The sequence below is a fragment of the Vipera ursinii genome (genome assembly GCF_947247035.1).
Source record: "Vipera ursinii genome assembly, chromosome: 1".
NCBI lineage: Eukaryota > Metazoa > Chordata > Lepidosauria > Squamata > Viperidae > Vipera > Vipera ursinii.
Genome location: NC_139512.1, coordinates 15,421,723 through 15,437,866, shown reverse-complemented (window position 1 = coordinate 15,437,866; position 16,144 = coordinate 15,421,723). Strand labels below are relative to the sequence as shown.

The 16,144-nt window shown below is 47.9% G+C and overlaps 1 protein-coding gene across 2 annotated transcripts in view; it reads left to right on the top strand.

The window, feature by feature from the left end:
- Window positions 1–14,052, top strand: part of DAPK3 (death associated protein kinase 3) — a 27,180-nt gene extending 13,128 nt beyond the window's left edge. For both annotated transcript variants that reach the window (XM_083364022.1, XM_083364023.1), the window contains 6 exons: window positions 530–659; window positions 1,811–1,859; window positions 3,949–3,975; window positions 5,874–6,026; window positions 9,447–9,492; window positions 12,608–14,052. In XM_083364022.1, the coding sequence (XP_083220148.1) occupies window positions 530–659; window positions 1,811–1,859; window positions 3,949–3,975; window positions 5,874–6,026; window positions 9,447–9,492; window positions 12,608–13,150 (948 nt within the window). In that variant the 3' untranslated portion in view covers window positions 13,151–14,052. The remainder of the gene's footprint in view (window positions 1–529; window positions 660–1,810; window positions 1,860–3,948; window positions 3,976–5,873; window positions 6,027–9,446; window positions 9,493–12,607) is intronic.
- Window positions 14,053–16,144: the final 2,092 nt, after the last annotated feature.

Here is a 16,144-nt window from a genome sequence, read left to right as displayed (position 1 = left end):
AGAAGAGGAGGGGGAAGGAGGAAGATTGTGGAGTCCTGGGTGCTGAATTGATGATTTTCTTGCAGACGTTTCATTGCCAAACTAGATGACATTGTCAGTGCTAAATAGGAGTGAAGAGCTTGCAGAAAGGAGGAGGAGGAGGAGGAGGAGGAGGAGGAGGAGGAGGAGGAGGAGGAGGAGGAGGAGGAGAACTGTGGGGTACTTGGTGCTCTCCGAGCTTTCGTGACCCAATTAAGTACCATCTTCAGTGCTAGAAGAGGATGCAATTCGCTCTCTGTTTACATACAAGAGGCTTGCCCTGTCACCGTCGGTGGGAGCCTTTGTCAGAATTGGGAAGACCAATTCAGACAAATAAACAGAACAGTCAATGAAAGCCTAATCAAGGAACTGCCAAGTAGAAAACCACACTCCCACCCACGCTGCCAATTTTGCCCGCGAATTTTCGAGAATTCTAACGGCCGTGATTTAACTTCAGAGCTTGAACTGCTGGACGGACTGACGCGTCTCCCTTTTCTTCCTGCCCTTTCAGCCTGAGAACATTATGCTCCTTGACAAAAACGTCCCCAGTCCCCGAATCAAACTGATTGATTTTGGCATCGCTCACAAGATTGAGACGGGAAATGAATTTAAAAACATCTTCGGCACGCCAGAATTTGTAGGTAGGTGCAAAAAAAGGGGAGGGTTGCCAAACTAAACGACAGGGTTGGGATGGAAATGCTGACATGGGGAAGATTTATAGAGCAACTTTTACAAGGGGAAGAAAATTATTAATGAATCCCTTCCTTCCTTCCTTCCTTCCTTCCTTCCTTCCTTCCTTCCTTCCTTCCTTCCTCCTTCCTTCCTTCCTTCCTTCCTCCCTCCCTCCCTCCCTCCCTCCTTCCTTCCTTCCTTCCTCCTCCCTCCCTCCTTCCTTCCTTCCTTCCTTCCTTCCTTCCTCCCTCCCTCCCTCCTTCCTTCTTTCCTTCCTTCCTTCCTTCCTTCCTTCCTCCCTCCCTCCTTCCTTCCTTCCTTCCTTCCTTCCTTCCTTCCTTCCTTCCTCCTTCCTTCCTTCCTTCCTTCCTTCCTCCCTCCCTCCCTCCCTTCCTTCCTTCCTTCCTTCCTCCCTCCTCCCTCCCTCCTTCCTTCCTTCCTTCCTTCCTTCCTTCCTTCCCTCCTTCCTTCCTTCCTTCCTCCTTCCTTCCTTCCTTCCTTCCTCCCTCCCTCCCTCCCTCCCTCCCTCCTTCCTTCCTTCCTTCCTTCCTTCCTTCCTTCCTTCCTTCCTTCCCTCCTTCCTTCCTTCCTTCCTTCCTTCCTTCTTTCCTTCCTTCCTTCCTTCCTTCCTTCCTTCCTTCCTTCCTTCTCCTTCCTTCCTTCCTTCCTCCTTCCTTCCTTCCTTCCTTCCTTCCTCCCTCCCTCCCTCCCTCCCTCCCTCCCTCCCTCCTTCCTTCCTTCCTTCCTTCCTTCCTTCCTTCCTTCCTTCCCTCCTTCCTTCCTTCCTTCCTTCTTTCCTTCCTTTCTTCCTTCCTTCCTTCCTTCCTTCCTTCCTTCCTTCTCCTTCCTTCCTTCCTTCCTTCCTTCCTTCCTTCCTTCCTTCCTCCTTCCTTCTCCTTCCTTCCTTCCTTCCTTCCTTCCTTCCTTCCTTCCTTCCTTCTCCTTCCTTCCTCCCTCCCTCCCTCCTTCCTTCCTTCCTTCCTTCCTTCCTTCCTTCCTTCCTTCCTTCTCCTTCCTTCCTCCCTCCCTCCCTCCTTCCTTCCTTCCTTCCTTCCTTCCTTCCTTCCTTCCTTCCTTCCTTCCTTCCTTCCTTCCTTCCTTCCTTCCTTCTCTTCCACAGCTCCAGAAATAGTGAATTATGAACCTTTGGGCCTTGAGGCCGATATGTGGTGAGTGAAATAAGCTGCTATTTCTTATCAGGCTCATAAGGGAATAAATATATATAGGCCTCAGGTTGGAAAGGCACTGCACAGTTTCCATTTGGTACCCGTAGGCAAAGTTGTGGTTTCTGAACTAGGGTTGGGTGCGTGTTGGGAATTGATTAGATCGCCATTGGCCAAGTTCAGCCATCCTGGGTTTCTTGGATCTTTAGCATTTCAGCCTCTACGAAAAAGAAGCCGTTTCTGGAGTTGGGAAGATCGATTGATGGATTATAACTTTAGCCGTAAAAGCTCAGAGAGTGAGATGTCTGCTATCTGAATTAGATGATAGATAGATAGATAGATAGATAGATAGATAGATAGATAGATAGATATGATAGATAGATAGATAGATAGATAGATAGATAGATAGATAGATAGATAGATAGATAGATAGATAGATAGATATGATAGCTAGATAGATAGATAGATAGATAGATAGATAGATAGATAGATAGATATGATAGATAGATAGATAGATAGATAGATAGATAGATAGATAGATAGATATGATAGATAGATAGATAGATAGATAGATAGATAGATAGATATGATAGATAGATAGATAGATAGATATGATAGATAGATAGATAGATAGATAGATAGATAGATAGATAGACAGATAGACAGATAGACAGATAGACAGATAGACAGATATGATAGATAGATAGATAGATAGATAGATAGATAGATAGATAGATAGATAGATAGATATGATAGATAGATAGATAGATATGATAGATAGATAGATAGATAGATAGATAGATATGATAGATAGATAGATAGATAGATAGATAGATAGATAGATAGATAGACAGATAGACAGATAGATAGATAGACAGATAGACAGATAGACAGATATGATAGATAGATAGATAGATAGATAGATAGATAGATAGATAGATAGATAGATAGATAGATAGATAGATGTTAGCTGATGATAGATAATGGATGAGAGACAGAAGATAATAGGATGATAATAGTGGATAGAGAGATAGATAATGATAGAGATAGAGAGATAGATAGATGATAAATAGATGATAGATGATATAGATTAGAGAGATATAACATATATAGAAATGATAGATAAAAAGGTAAAGGTAAAGGTTCCCCCACACATGCGTGCTAGTCGTTTCCGACTCTAGGGGCCGGCGCTCATCTCCGTTTCAAAGCCGAAGAGCCAGCGCTTGTCCGAGGACGTCTCCGTGGTCATGTGCCGGCATGACTGGACGCCAAAGGCGCACGGAACGCTGTTACCTTCCCACCGCAGTGGTCCCTATTTTTCTACCTGCATTTTTAGACAGATGATAAATAGATGATAGATGATATAGATTAGAGAGAGATAACATATATAGAAATGATAGATAGAGATGACAAATAAATATAGATGATAGTTATCCAAATAGGTGATAGGTAGATGATTGCTGGATGTTAGCTGGATGAGAGATAAGGGATGAGAGACAGAGGGAGATGATAACAGGATGATAATAGTGGATAGAGAGATAGATAGAGATGATAGAGATAAATTTAGATGATGGATGGATGGATAGATAAATATAGATGGATGGATAGATGATAGGTAGGTAGGTAGATAGATAGATAGATAGATAGATAGATAGATAGATAGATAGATAGATAGATAAGATAGCTTGAATATTGCTCTAGTCCAGGGGTCAGCAACCTGAAACAGTGAAAGAGCCACTCGGAACCGGTTCCCTCACAAAAGGAAAATCTGGGAGCCGCAAAAAATGCGTGCACATGCACATACATGCGCACATGCGCAGAACAGGGTTTGACTGAAGAGTGGAGCCAAGGCGAGATATGCACCTACCCTGCATATTTGAATTGATTGGTTGAACTTTTTTAGTCCCACTTTTTTTTTTTTTTTTGGACTGCACATGGCAGAAGACTGGGAGCCGCAGGAGATGGCTGAAAGAGCTGCATGCGGCTCCGGAGCCGCGGGTTGCAGACCTGTGCTCTAGTCTAAAGAAAAGTTTGGAGCACTTTCCGTTCTTCAGTGTAATAAAAGTGTCCTTCCTTTCCCCCCCCCCTCCCCTAGGAGCATCGGAGTCATCACTTACATCCTGTGAGTATTTTGAACCAAACGGCTTCTTTGCCAGCGCTTGGGCTGGTAGATGGGGGTGGGGGTGTGGGGAGCTTCCTTTACTTGTTTAAGGTTCTCCCCTTCCCTGGCAGAGAAATGCAGGATGAAAGCTGCTGGTGATCCTAAGGCCTTGCTGCTAGAGGTGGAAGTTTCTGCCTTGGGTTCTTCCGACTGAGTCAGAATGTTACGGGCCTAAGGAAGCAAAGGGCCAGTCCAGAAAAAGAGAAGGCTGGCTATCATTGAGATCAGCCTTTCTCAACCTGGGCTACTTTAAAATGGGTGGACTTTCAACTCCCAGAATTCCCCAGCCGGCGGTGCCGGCTGGAGAATTCTGGGAGTCGAAGTCCACCATCTTAAGTTTGCTAGGATTGAGAGACTGGACCAGAAGTCCCTTCCATCTTCAACAGTTCCACGCCCATTTGCACCACTCGGGGGACCCGGAGGACACAGACAAGCCTCCGAGTGGCCTCAACGGCTCTCTAAAACAAAAAAGGATGCAAATGACCAGCTGTCTGCAAGGAGTATAAATCCTTCCCTTCCCCGCCATCCAGTCAGAGCTGGAGAAGCTTCTGGGAGGAGAAGCGAAACGTCTTCAAAGAAAAGCAAAGGAAGTCCAGTGGCCTCCTGGAAAAGCACTTTGGGGACAACCAGGCCCACCTGGATGACTTGAGAAGCTCCATAGACTTCCACCTCCACCATTCTACACTCTAGAGCAGGGGTCTCCAACCTGTGGGCTGTAGCCTCTTGGTCACCGGGCCGTGTAAGTGGCTGGCCAGTGTGCGCATGTGTGTTCATCTACACGGACCCACTGGTGCGAGTATCTGCATGAGGTTTGCGGTGTTTGCAGCCCCACTTGCGAGCACTCACGGCCCCACTTGCGCGAGCGACGGGGGTTCATGCACGTGCACGCATGCATTCATCACCCCCCCCCAAAAAAGCCACCCCTTCTTTCCTCCCTCCCCCCCCCACTCCAGGCCGCCAGCCCCGAAAGATTGGGGAAGTCTGTTTTAAAGTTGTGTGATTTGCACCCATTACATACAGGAAGAACCCACCCCTTCTTGGTCGCTACTTGGGTCCTGACCTCACTTGAGGTGTTGGCCTTGGGGCGGGGGGGGGGTTGCTTGCTCAGTAGTAGCAACTGCGAGAGGGATCTCAGAGTCCTAGTGGACAATCCCTTAAATACGAGCCAGCCGTGTGCTGCAGCTGCCAAAAAAGCCAACGCAGTGCTGGGATGCATTAACAGACGGATAGAATCAGGAGGTGTTAATACCACTTTACAAGGCCTCGGTAAGGCCACACTTGGAATCCTGCATCCAGTTTTGGTCAACACGATGTAAAAAAGATGTTGAGACTCTGGAAAGAGTGCAGAGGAGAGCAACAAAGATGATCGGGGGACTGGAGGCTAAAATATACAAGGAACAGTTGCTGGAATTGGGAATGTCCAGTTTAATGAAGAGAAGGACGAGGGGTGACAGGATAGCAGCGTTCCAATATCTCAGGGGCTGCCCCAAAGAAGAGGGAGTCAAGCTCTTCTCCAAAGCGCCCGAAGGCAGGATAAGAAGGAATGGATAGAAACTAGTCAAGGAGAGAAGCAACCTAGAACTAAGGAGAAATTTCCTGAGAGTTAGAACAATTAACCAGTGGAACTACCTGCCTCCAGAAGCTGTGAATGCTCCAACACTGGAAGTTTTGAAGAAGAGACTGGACAGCCAGTTTGTCTGAAATGGTATAGGCTTTCCTGCCTGATCAGGGGGTTGGACTAGATGACCTCCAAGGTCCCTTCCAACTCTGTTATTCTCTTGCGGCTTGGGCAGGGGGGGGCTTCTGTGTGCCAGAGCCTTTGGGTTTAAGACTGACGCGGGACCCTAACCCCTTTTCAGCCTGAGCGGTGCCTCTCCCTTCCTGGGGGAAACGAAGCAGGAGACCCTGACCAACATTTCGGCTGTGAATTACGACTTTGACGAGGAATACTTCAGCAACACCAGTGAACTGGCCAAGGATTTCATTCGCAGGCTGCTGGTCAAGGACCCCAAGTAAGAGGCGGGGCGGGGGGCGAGGGAGGGCGGGAGAGTTATCATTTTAGAGGGCTGAAGGAGATCTCCGAATCCAGCAGAAGAACCAATATCGAAAGGTCCTGGTGGTTCTCGACTTAACGACCATCCTTTTAGTGTCCGCTGGGAGTTGTAAAGTGACTTGGGACAGGTCCTCACACTTACAACCGGCTCAGGGTCCCCCCCCAGTCCAGTGATAAATCTTCAGGTGGGGGGTCAGGTGATTGCCATTTGCGACTTTCCCCAGATGAGCAAAGTCATGGCGGGAAGCCGTGTTTGCTTCATGGCTGCGCGACTCACTTAATGACCGTGGCATCGGTTAGGTCAGATGAGAACTCACTTAATGACTGCCTCGCTTAGCGACAGGATTTCTAGTCCTGATTGTGTCCGTAAGTCAAGGACTGCCTGTAAATATGAAGGAGGACAGCAAGGCAGAACTAGAGACGGACCGTCCATTTCAAATGTTTCACACTGGGAAAATTGTGGTGGAAAAATGCAGCAATTTTTTTTTGGGGGGGGGGAATGCTGGACAGTAATGCTTTGGGAATCATGTTCTCTCTGTGCCAGCCTGCTACAGTTAAGTCCTCCACTTAACAACCATTCGTTTAGTGACCGAAGTTACAACGGTGCTGGAAAAAAGGGAGGTAGGAGCGTTTTTCAAATTTAGAATAAGGGTTGCAGCCTCCCCACATTTGCCTGACCAAAACCGGGACGCTTGACAACTGAGTCGTATTTACGACGGTCACAGTGTCCCGCCGGGATCCCCTTTGGGACCTTATGACAAGCAGTGGGGGAAGCTAGATCTGCTTGACGATCAGATGATCCCCTAAACGGCTGCGGTGATTCCCTCAAGCACCGCAGCAAGAAAAGTTGTGAAATGGGGCGAAACTCCGCAAAAGAACCACTGTCTTGCTTGGCAGCGATAATTTTGGGGCTCAGCTGTGGCCGTAAAGTGAGGACTCCCTGTGGTTCAGGAAGGGCAGTCAGTTTCCTTTCTAGCCTCCACCTTTGTCTGAAACTCCCGAGGATCAGCAGAAAGCTGAATGAATGAGCAGGGGAGATTCCCAGGGGCCAGACGTGTGGATCCTGGAGCTATTTCTGCATGCTCCGTGGTGTGCTTTGAATGCTGCAGAATTTCCCTGTTTTTTACTTTATTTTAAGGGCATTACAGGTTGTCCTCGACTCACGATGAGCCGCTTGGTGACTGTTTGAATTAATAGAACAGGATAGGATAGGATAGAATAATGATAAGAATGGAATGGAATAGAATTACAGAATAGAATAGAATTACAAAATAGAATAGACTAGAATTACAGAATAGAATAGAATTACAAAATAGAATTACAGAATAGAATTACAGAATAGAATAGAATAGAATTACAGAATAGAATTACAAAATAGAATTACAGAATAGAATTACAGAATAGAATAGAATATAATTGCAGAATAGAATAGAATAATAGAATAGAATTACAGAATAGCATTATAAAATAGAATTATAGAATAGCATAGAATTACAGAATAGAATAGAATAGAATTATAGAATAGAATAGAATAGAATTACAGAATAGACTAGAATTACAAAATAGAATTACAGAATAGAATTGAAGAATAGAATAGAATAGAATTACAGAATAGACTAGAATTACAAAATAGAATTACAGAATAGAATTACAGAATAGAATAGAATTGCAGAATAGAATAGAATAATAGAATAGAATTACAGAATAGCATTATAAAATAGAATTATAGAATAGCATAGAATTACAGAATAGAATAGAATAGAATTACAGAATAGAATAAGGATAAGGATAGGATAGGATAGAATAGAATAGAATAGAATCTGGAAGGGACCTTGGAGGTCTTCTAGTCCAGCCCCCTGCTCAAGCAGGAGAACCTATACCATCTCAGACAAGTGACTTGTCTAGTCCAGTGATGGCGAACCTTCTAGAGACCAAGTGCCCAAACTGGAACCCAAAACCCACTTATGTATCGCTGGGTGCCGGGTGGGTGTGGCCCATTGGCTGGGCGTGGCTGTGGTGGTAATGGCAGACTGGGTGGGACTAAAAATTTCAGTCAATCAATTCCAACTTTGCGAGATCTTTTTTTTTCCTCGCAAGATGAAATTGATTGATTGATTGAACCCTTTTTCTTTCTTTTTTTTTTTTTGCACACGGCGGCGGAGGCCTAAAGCGAAAAAGTTTTATAAAACCCAGCTGAAGGCCTAGGCCAGGGGTCAGAAACCTGAAACAGTGAAAGAGCCACTCGGAACCGGTTCCCTCACAAAAGGAAAAACTGGGAGCCGCAAAAAATCTGTGCGCATGCGCGTACATGCACGCATGCGCAGAACAGGGTTTGACTGAAGAGTGGAGCCAAGGGGAGATATGCACCTACCCTGCATATTTGAATTGATTGGTTGAACTTTTTTAGTCCAACTTTTTTTTTTTTTGGACTGCACATGGCAGAAGACTGGGAGCCGCATGCACGCATGCGCAGAACAGGGTTTGACTGAAGAGTGGAGCCAAGGGGAGATATGCACCCACCCTGCATATTTGAATTGATTGGTTGAACTTTTTTAGTCCAACTTTTTTTTTTTTTTGGACTGCACATGGCAGAAGACTGGGAGCCGCAGGAGATGGCTGAAAGAGCTGCATGCGGCTCCAGAGCCGCGGGTTGCAGACCTGTGGCCTAGGTTGCCACAGGTTCGCCACCACGGGTCTAGTCTCTCCTTAAAATCCTCCAGTGATGGAGCGCCCGCAATGTCTGAAGTTATGATGACCTTGAAAAACCCAGATCCAAAAATTCAACTTTGGACACTCAAGTAACGCGACTACATTAATGTCCATTTGCAGCGTTCCCGCGGTCATGTGATCATATTGTTCGGCGGCTTTGCAGAAAACCGGCACGTCCTTCCGGTTGTCAGCAAAATCGCTCCCCTTGACAATGGGTTCGCGCTTGGCGCTTGCTTAACGACCGCAGCAAAAAAGTGAAATTCAATTGGTTGCCTGATTGACCTGTTTTATGACTATTACGACGCGTGATCCTAATGGGCAGGCTCCTTTACGGTCGTAATTTGAGGACTACCTGTATCTTACCCAGTCTTGGAAAGGCTGCAGTTTGAAGGGCTTGCATTTTTTCTCTCTCTAAAGCTAAATATATAAATTTGGAGCAGAACAAGGAAGCCACGCCGAAGCTTGGGCTGGGTTTTCTCCCCTTTCCTCTTGAGAAGATGACGGTGCAGGCGATATTTTCTCCTCAAAAGGGTTGTGAGCAATGAGGGTCAGTGATCCAGAAGGATGCTGAAGTTTGCATGGGTTCTCTGCAACCGATGAAATTCCTCTTTTTTTCCATACATTTTGCACCGATCCTAAAATTGACCGTTGCTCCTTTTGATGATTGCAGGAAACGGATGACAATTGAGCAAAGCTTGGAGCATCCGTGGATCAAGGTAAAAACTATGTTGTTCAAAACAGTCTTGATATTTAAGATTGTTTGCCCCACCTTATGAATCTATGATTCTCTGACCTCCCAGGTCCCTTCTGACACGTTGAGTCTATGATTTCCCCCCTCCCCGCCAGTCTCTTCCAGCCCCATGAGTCTGCAATCTCCCAGGAACCTTCTGACCCTACAGGTCTATGACCTCCCAGCTCCCTTCCAGCTCCATGATCTCCCAGGACCATTCTATCTCTACAAATCTATGACCTCCCAGCTCCCTTCTGGGCCTATGAGTCTGTGACCTCCCAGCTCCCTTCCAGCTCCATGATCTCCCAGGACCATTCTATCTCTACAAATCTATGACCTCCCAGCTCCCTTCTGGCCCTATGAGTCTGTGACCTCCCAGCTCCCTTCCAGCTCCATGATCTCCCAGGACCATTCTATCTCTACAAATCTATGACCTCCCAGCTCCCTTCTGGGCCTATGAGTCTGTGACCTCCCAGCTCCCTTCCAGCTCCATGATCTCCCAGGACCATTCTATCTCTACAAATCTATGACCTCCCAGCTCCCTTCTGGCCCTATGAGTCTGTGACCTCCCAGCTCCCTTACAGCTCTATGATCTCCCAGGACCCTTCAATCTCTACGAATCTATGACCTCCCAGCTCCCTTCTGGCCCTATGAGTCTATGACCTCCCAGCTCCCTTCCAGCTCCATGATCTCCCAGGACCATTCTATCTCTACAAATCTATGACCTCCCAGCTCCCTTCTGGCCCTATGAGTCTGTGACCTCCCAGCTCCCTTCCAGCTCTATGATCTCCCAGGACCATTCTATCTCTACGAATCTATGACCTCCCAGCTCCCTTCTGGCCCTATGAGTCTGTGACCTCCCAGCTCCCTTCCAGCTCTGTGATCTCCCAGGACCCTTCCAACTCTATCAGTCTATGATCTCCCCAGCTCCCTTCTGGCTCTATGAGTCTACGACCTCCCAGCTCTATGTGTCTATGATCTCCCAGTCACCTTCCAACCCTACGGGTCTATGACCTGCTAGGTTACTTCTGACCCAATGTCTATGACCTCCCCCAGCTCTCTTCCAGCTCTATGAGTCTGTGACAACCCCAGCTCCCTTCTGTCCCTATGAATCTATGACCTCCCATCTCCCTTCAGGCCCTATGAGTCTATGATCTCCCAGCTCCCTTCCAGCTCTATGATCTCCCAGGACCCTTCCATCTCTACGAATCTATGACCTCCCAGCTCCCTTCTGGCCCTATGAGTCTATGACCTCCCAGCTCCCTTACAGCTCTATGATCTCCCAGGACCCTTCCATCTCTATGTGTCTATGACCTCCCAGCTCCCTTCTGGCCCTATGAGTCTATGACCTTCCAGCTCCCTCCCAGCTCTATGATCTCCCAGGACCCTTCCATCTCTACGTGTCTATGACCTCCCAGCTCCCTTCTGGCCCTATGAGTCTATGACCTCCCAGCTCCCTTCCAGCTCTATGATCTCCCAGGACCCTTCAATCTCTACGAATCTATGATCTCCCAGCTGCCTTCTGGCCCTATGAGTCTGTGACCTTCCAGCTCCCTTCCAGCTCTATGATCTCCCAGGACCATTCTATCTCTACAAATCTATGACCTCCCAGCTCCCTTCCGGCCCTATGAGTCTATGATCTTCCTGCTCCCTTACAGCTCTATGATCTCCCAGGATCCTTCCATCTATACGTGTCTATGACCTCCCAGCTCCCTTCTGGCCCTATGAGTCTATGACCTCCCAGCTCCCTTTCAGCTCTATGATCTTCCAGGACCCTTCCAACTCTATGAGTCTATGACCTCCCAGCTCCCTTCTGGCTGTATGAGTCTATGACCTCCCATCTCCCTTCCAGCTCTATGATCTCCTAGGACCCTTCCATCTCTATGAATCTATGACCTCCCGGCTCCTTTCCAGCTCTATGATCTCCCAGGCCTCTTCTGACCCCATGAATCCATGACTATGTTATCAAAAGGTCTTTCCCTACTTTTCTCTTCGTTTTGGTGTGACAGAGGCTCTTGAGTTGAGGATGGAAAGTTTTTACAGAAGGGAGAATCAGCAACTCCTTGTTTTCCCTCCATCCTGGCTGTGTTCACACAACACGCATAACACGTAGTTAAAATTCCAACAAACCATTGGCTAAGTTGTGTCCAGCAGATCATACTCCACTTCCCCTGCTTATAGATCTCTGCACTGTGTGAGCCCAGAAAAACGGGTTAATGCAGCGACTAGCTTCAGCCCCAGGATTGTCTGAAAGGGGATGCTCACGTTTCCCCCTTGCTGGGCGTGTAGTGCGAGCTAAGCGACAACCTGCGGGTGTTTCCCAGAGAGGAAACTGTGTCCCACATCTGCAGCAAATTAAAATACAGTTAGTCCTCCACTTACAAGAGTTCATTTAGTGACTGAAGTTAGGCTAGCGCTGAAAAAAGTGACTTCGGGCCATTTTTCGCTCTTAACGACCGTTGCAGACTTACCACCATTTTTACAAACTTACAACCCTTGCCATGGCCGTGTGATCAAAGTTCAGATGCTTGGCAACTGCCACGCCACTTATGACGGCTGCTGACAAGCCAAGTCAGTGGGGGAAGCCAGACTCACTTCACCATCGTGTGACTCGCTGAACAACTGCAGCGATTCACTTAACGACCGTGGCGTGAAAGACCGCAAAATGGGGGCGAAATTCACTTAACAGCTGTCTCACTTAGCGACAGGAATGTTGGGCTCAGTGGTGGTCGTAAGTTGAGGACTACCTGCAACGGAGCTTCTCAGAAAACAGTTGACAAGGTTCTTGCTGGTAGCGGAGAAGAGGGATGGACAAGTCCACCATTCGTGGTGGCCCAGGGGTTAGAAGGCAGCACTGCAGGCCACTTCTGTGGAGTGCCGACTGCCAGCACATTGGCAGTTCGATCCTGATGGGCTCAAGGTGGACTCAGCCTTCCGTCCTTCCTAGGTTGGTAAAATGAGGACCCAGATTGTTGGGGGTGCAATAGGCTGACTCTGTAAACCGCTTGGAGAAGGCTGTAAAGCACAGTGAAGCGGCATATAAGTCTGAGTGCTATTGTTATTGCTATTCCTGAGTCCCCCCACCTTTTTTTTTTAATCAGGTGATCAAGAGGCGGAACGTACGCAACGAAGACAACGGCAAGAAGTCGGAGCGACGGCGCCTGAAGACCACGCGGCTGAAGGAATACACCATCAAGTCTCACTCCAGCATGCCGCCCAATAACACCTACATCAACTTCGAGCGCTTCTCCAAGGTCATGGAGGAGGTGGCGGTGGCCGAGGAGAGCCTGCGCGAGCTGCAGCAGAGCAAGAGGTCTTTCCGAGAGGACATTGAGGCCCTGCGGTCCATTTATGAGGAGAAGGAGTTGTGGTACAAGGAGGAGAACGAGGCCATCAGCCAGGATCTCCGTCAGATCCATCAGGAGATGCAGAAGACGGAGGCCCTGAAGCGGCAAGCTCAGGAAGAGGCCAAGAGCACCTCCTTGGCGGCCAACCGGCTGAAGCGACATCTTAGGAAGCTGGAGAACCGCTACGAGGCCCTCGCCAAGCAGATGGCTTCTGAGATGAAGTTTGTCCAGGAACTGGTCCGTTCGGTGGAGATGGAGAAGCTGCAGGGTGGAGAAGAAGACTGTGGAATTCGCTAATGGAGTCCTTTCTGGGCAGGTGGGAGAAGGTCATCTCTTCTGGGTCAAGTCAACCAATCTTAGATCCTCCTAATCACCCTTCCGGGGGGGGAGCAAAGAAGCCCCCGGCCCTCTTCTCCCCGTTGAATTGTTTCCAAAATTCCACGTTCCGTCATGCAACGCTTTTCTGCCTGGAACTCTGCCTGGAGGAAAAATGTCTGCACGGGGACAACTTTGCCATTCTTTCACCTTAAGATGGACGAGATGCTGTGAGATGCGGACCCCGGCAGGATTCAGCTGAGGGTTTTTCAGACACCCCAAGGACACCCCCTTTTTTTGGGCTGACGCTTTGCCGTTCTTGAGATTCCAAACTTTGGAAAGAATCCGGAAATCGTTCTGCCCGGAAGAGATTTCCTGCTAGAGAGGTTGAGGGAGAAGATCTATTCTCATGGATCTTGAGTTTGTGCGAACGTGATCTTCAGCCCAAGGGGTGTGACTCTCTTCTGAACTCCTCTAGGACAGCCCAACTTTTGTCGAGAATGAGCCAGGATTCCTGGGGTATAGAAGGCAAACTGGGTAAGGGGTGTGTGTGTTCTAGAAAAATCTTAGTTTCCCAATTTTGCAAGGATTTTAGGAGGGAATGTCTCTTCTTGAATTGTGGCTGCCCAAAGGAACCCCAGAGGGGTGAAGAATGGCAGAGCTTCCTCCATTAAGCTGCGCTGCAGAGGCAGAATTGCCAAGAACCTTTCGAACAAACCCAGATTTGTTTAAAACCAGGTTAAGACTTGACCTTTCACCGGGAGGGTGGGTGTGGGGGAGTGGCAGGCTTTTTCTGCCCTGTTGTTTTGGACTTCCAATGGGTTGCAAGAGACCGTTTCCTTAAGTTTGTGTATTTTAATTTCTGTGTTGGGGAATAGGTTTTTTCGGTGGTCCGCGAGTAAACATTTTGTAAAAAAACAACAACACCCATCTCACGATGTTTCCTTGAGTGAACTCGGCTTCATCTCGGTTTACTCTTTGGCTGCGGCTGAATCTAACACCAGGCCTTACTGGGAGCCACTGGTCTTACTGGGAATGGCGGTCGAGGCAGTCCTGGGGAGGGTGAGAGATCCTTTCCATCCAGGTTTTCATTTTTATTTATTTAATTTATCAAACCTATAAGAGCCGTGGTGGCGCAGTGGTTAGAATGCAGTACTGCAGGCTAACTCTGCCCACTGCCAGCAGTTTGATCCTGACCGGCTCAAGATTGACTCGGCCTTCCATCCTTCAGAGGTCGGTAAAGTGAGGACCCAGATTGTTTGGGGGGCAAGAGGCTGACTCTGTAAACCGCTTAGACAGGGCTGTAAAGCTCTGTGAAGCGGTCTATAAGTCTACGTGTTATGGCTATTGCTACATCATCTCACAGTGCTTGCAATCCTGCTGGCTTCTTGCGTTCCTTTGACCCAGGGGTCTTCAAACTTGGCCCTTTGATGACTTGTGGACTTCCAACTCCCAGAATTCCTCAAACAGGCATGCTGGCTGAGGAATTCTGGGAGCTGAAGTCCACAAGTCATTAAAGGGCCAGGTTTGAAGACCCCTGCTTTGACCTATCCTGCTTCAGAAAGCTTTGCTCGGGATCCGAAAATTTAGAAAAGATCTCACTGGGGCGTTGAGCAACGAAGAAATAAGTTGGATTTCTTTTTTCGAAACGGAGCTTGTCTTGTGAAAGCCAACTCATGGCTTCGCAAAGATGCTTTTTCACGAGGCAACGGGACTTTCTTGGAAACCCTTGGGATAACTATGCAAGATGGTCTCACGAGGTCGATGATTCGTTAAGGTGCTTCCAAGTAAAAGGCAGCACGCAGGGATGCGATCAGATAAAGCTTTATTAACGATAGAGTAAAGAGAAAGAGTTCCCTGGCATGGAGGCATCCATGCCTGGGTTGAGCTCATGGATCAGCTAGCAAGCAAGCAGAAGTGAGAACAAAGAGAGCAGAGCAAGAGCAGCCCCCGAGCAGAGGTTTTTATGGGGGGTTTCAGCCCCTCCCTTACCAATTAACTCTCGCCAATGGGGTTGCAGGGGCCGGGGACCCCTGACCCATCAGTGGGAGCAAAGAAGCCTCTTTGCTCCCATCTGTTGACCTTTTTGGGGAACTGCCATGGCTGGCACAAAACATCTAACAAACTATGACCTGGATGACTGAGAATCTGCATAGGTAACTAACCATGCTGGCTGTGGAATTCTGGGAGTTGAAGTCCACAGGTCTTAAAGTTGCCAAGGTTGGGGACCCCTGTTCTAAAGCCAAAGAACTATTTACACCCATTTGCACCACTCAGGTGACCCCGAGGACACAGGTAAAAACCTCCAAGTGGCCTCAACGACTCGCCTAAAGGATGCAAACGACCAGCTGTCTGCAAGGAGTATAAATCCATCCCTTCCCCGCCATCCAGTCAGAGCTGAAGAAGCTTCTCGGAGGAGAAGCGAAACATCTTCGAAGAAAAACAAGGAAGTCCAGTTGCCTCTAGGAAAAAGCATCTTTGGGTTAAAGGGAGCATTGTTGAGCGTGATAGAGGGTGGGTTGCCCTGAGGAGGGGTTGCCCTAGATGACCTCAAGAGGTCCCTTCCAATTCTTTGCTGCTGTGATACGTGATCTGAATGTGGTTGTGACCCAAGCCCCTGGACATGACAAGAATAGATGCCTGGGGCATTTTCTTAACTTTCCCGTCTCCATGCACTGGACAATTTAGTTTTTTTCACCAGAAGCTTGGAAAAGAGCCAGTTTTATCTAGTGGTTAAAGTAACCAGAAGATGGTGAGTTCTAGTCTTGCCAGCTGAGTGACTTTGGGCCAATCACCAGGAGCCTGCGAGTTCTAGTCCCACTTTAGGCATGAAAGTCAGCTGAGTGACTTTGGGCCAATCACCAGGAGACGGTGAGTTCTAGTCCCACTTTAGGCATGAAAGTCAACTGAGTGACTTTGGGCCAATCACCAGGAGACGGTGAGTTCTAGTGCCACCTTAGGCACGAAAGCCACTAA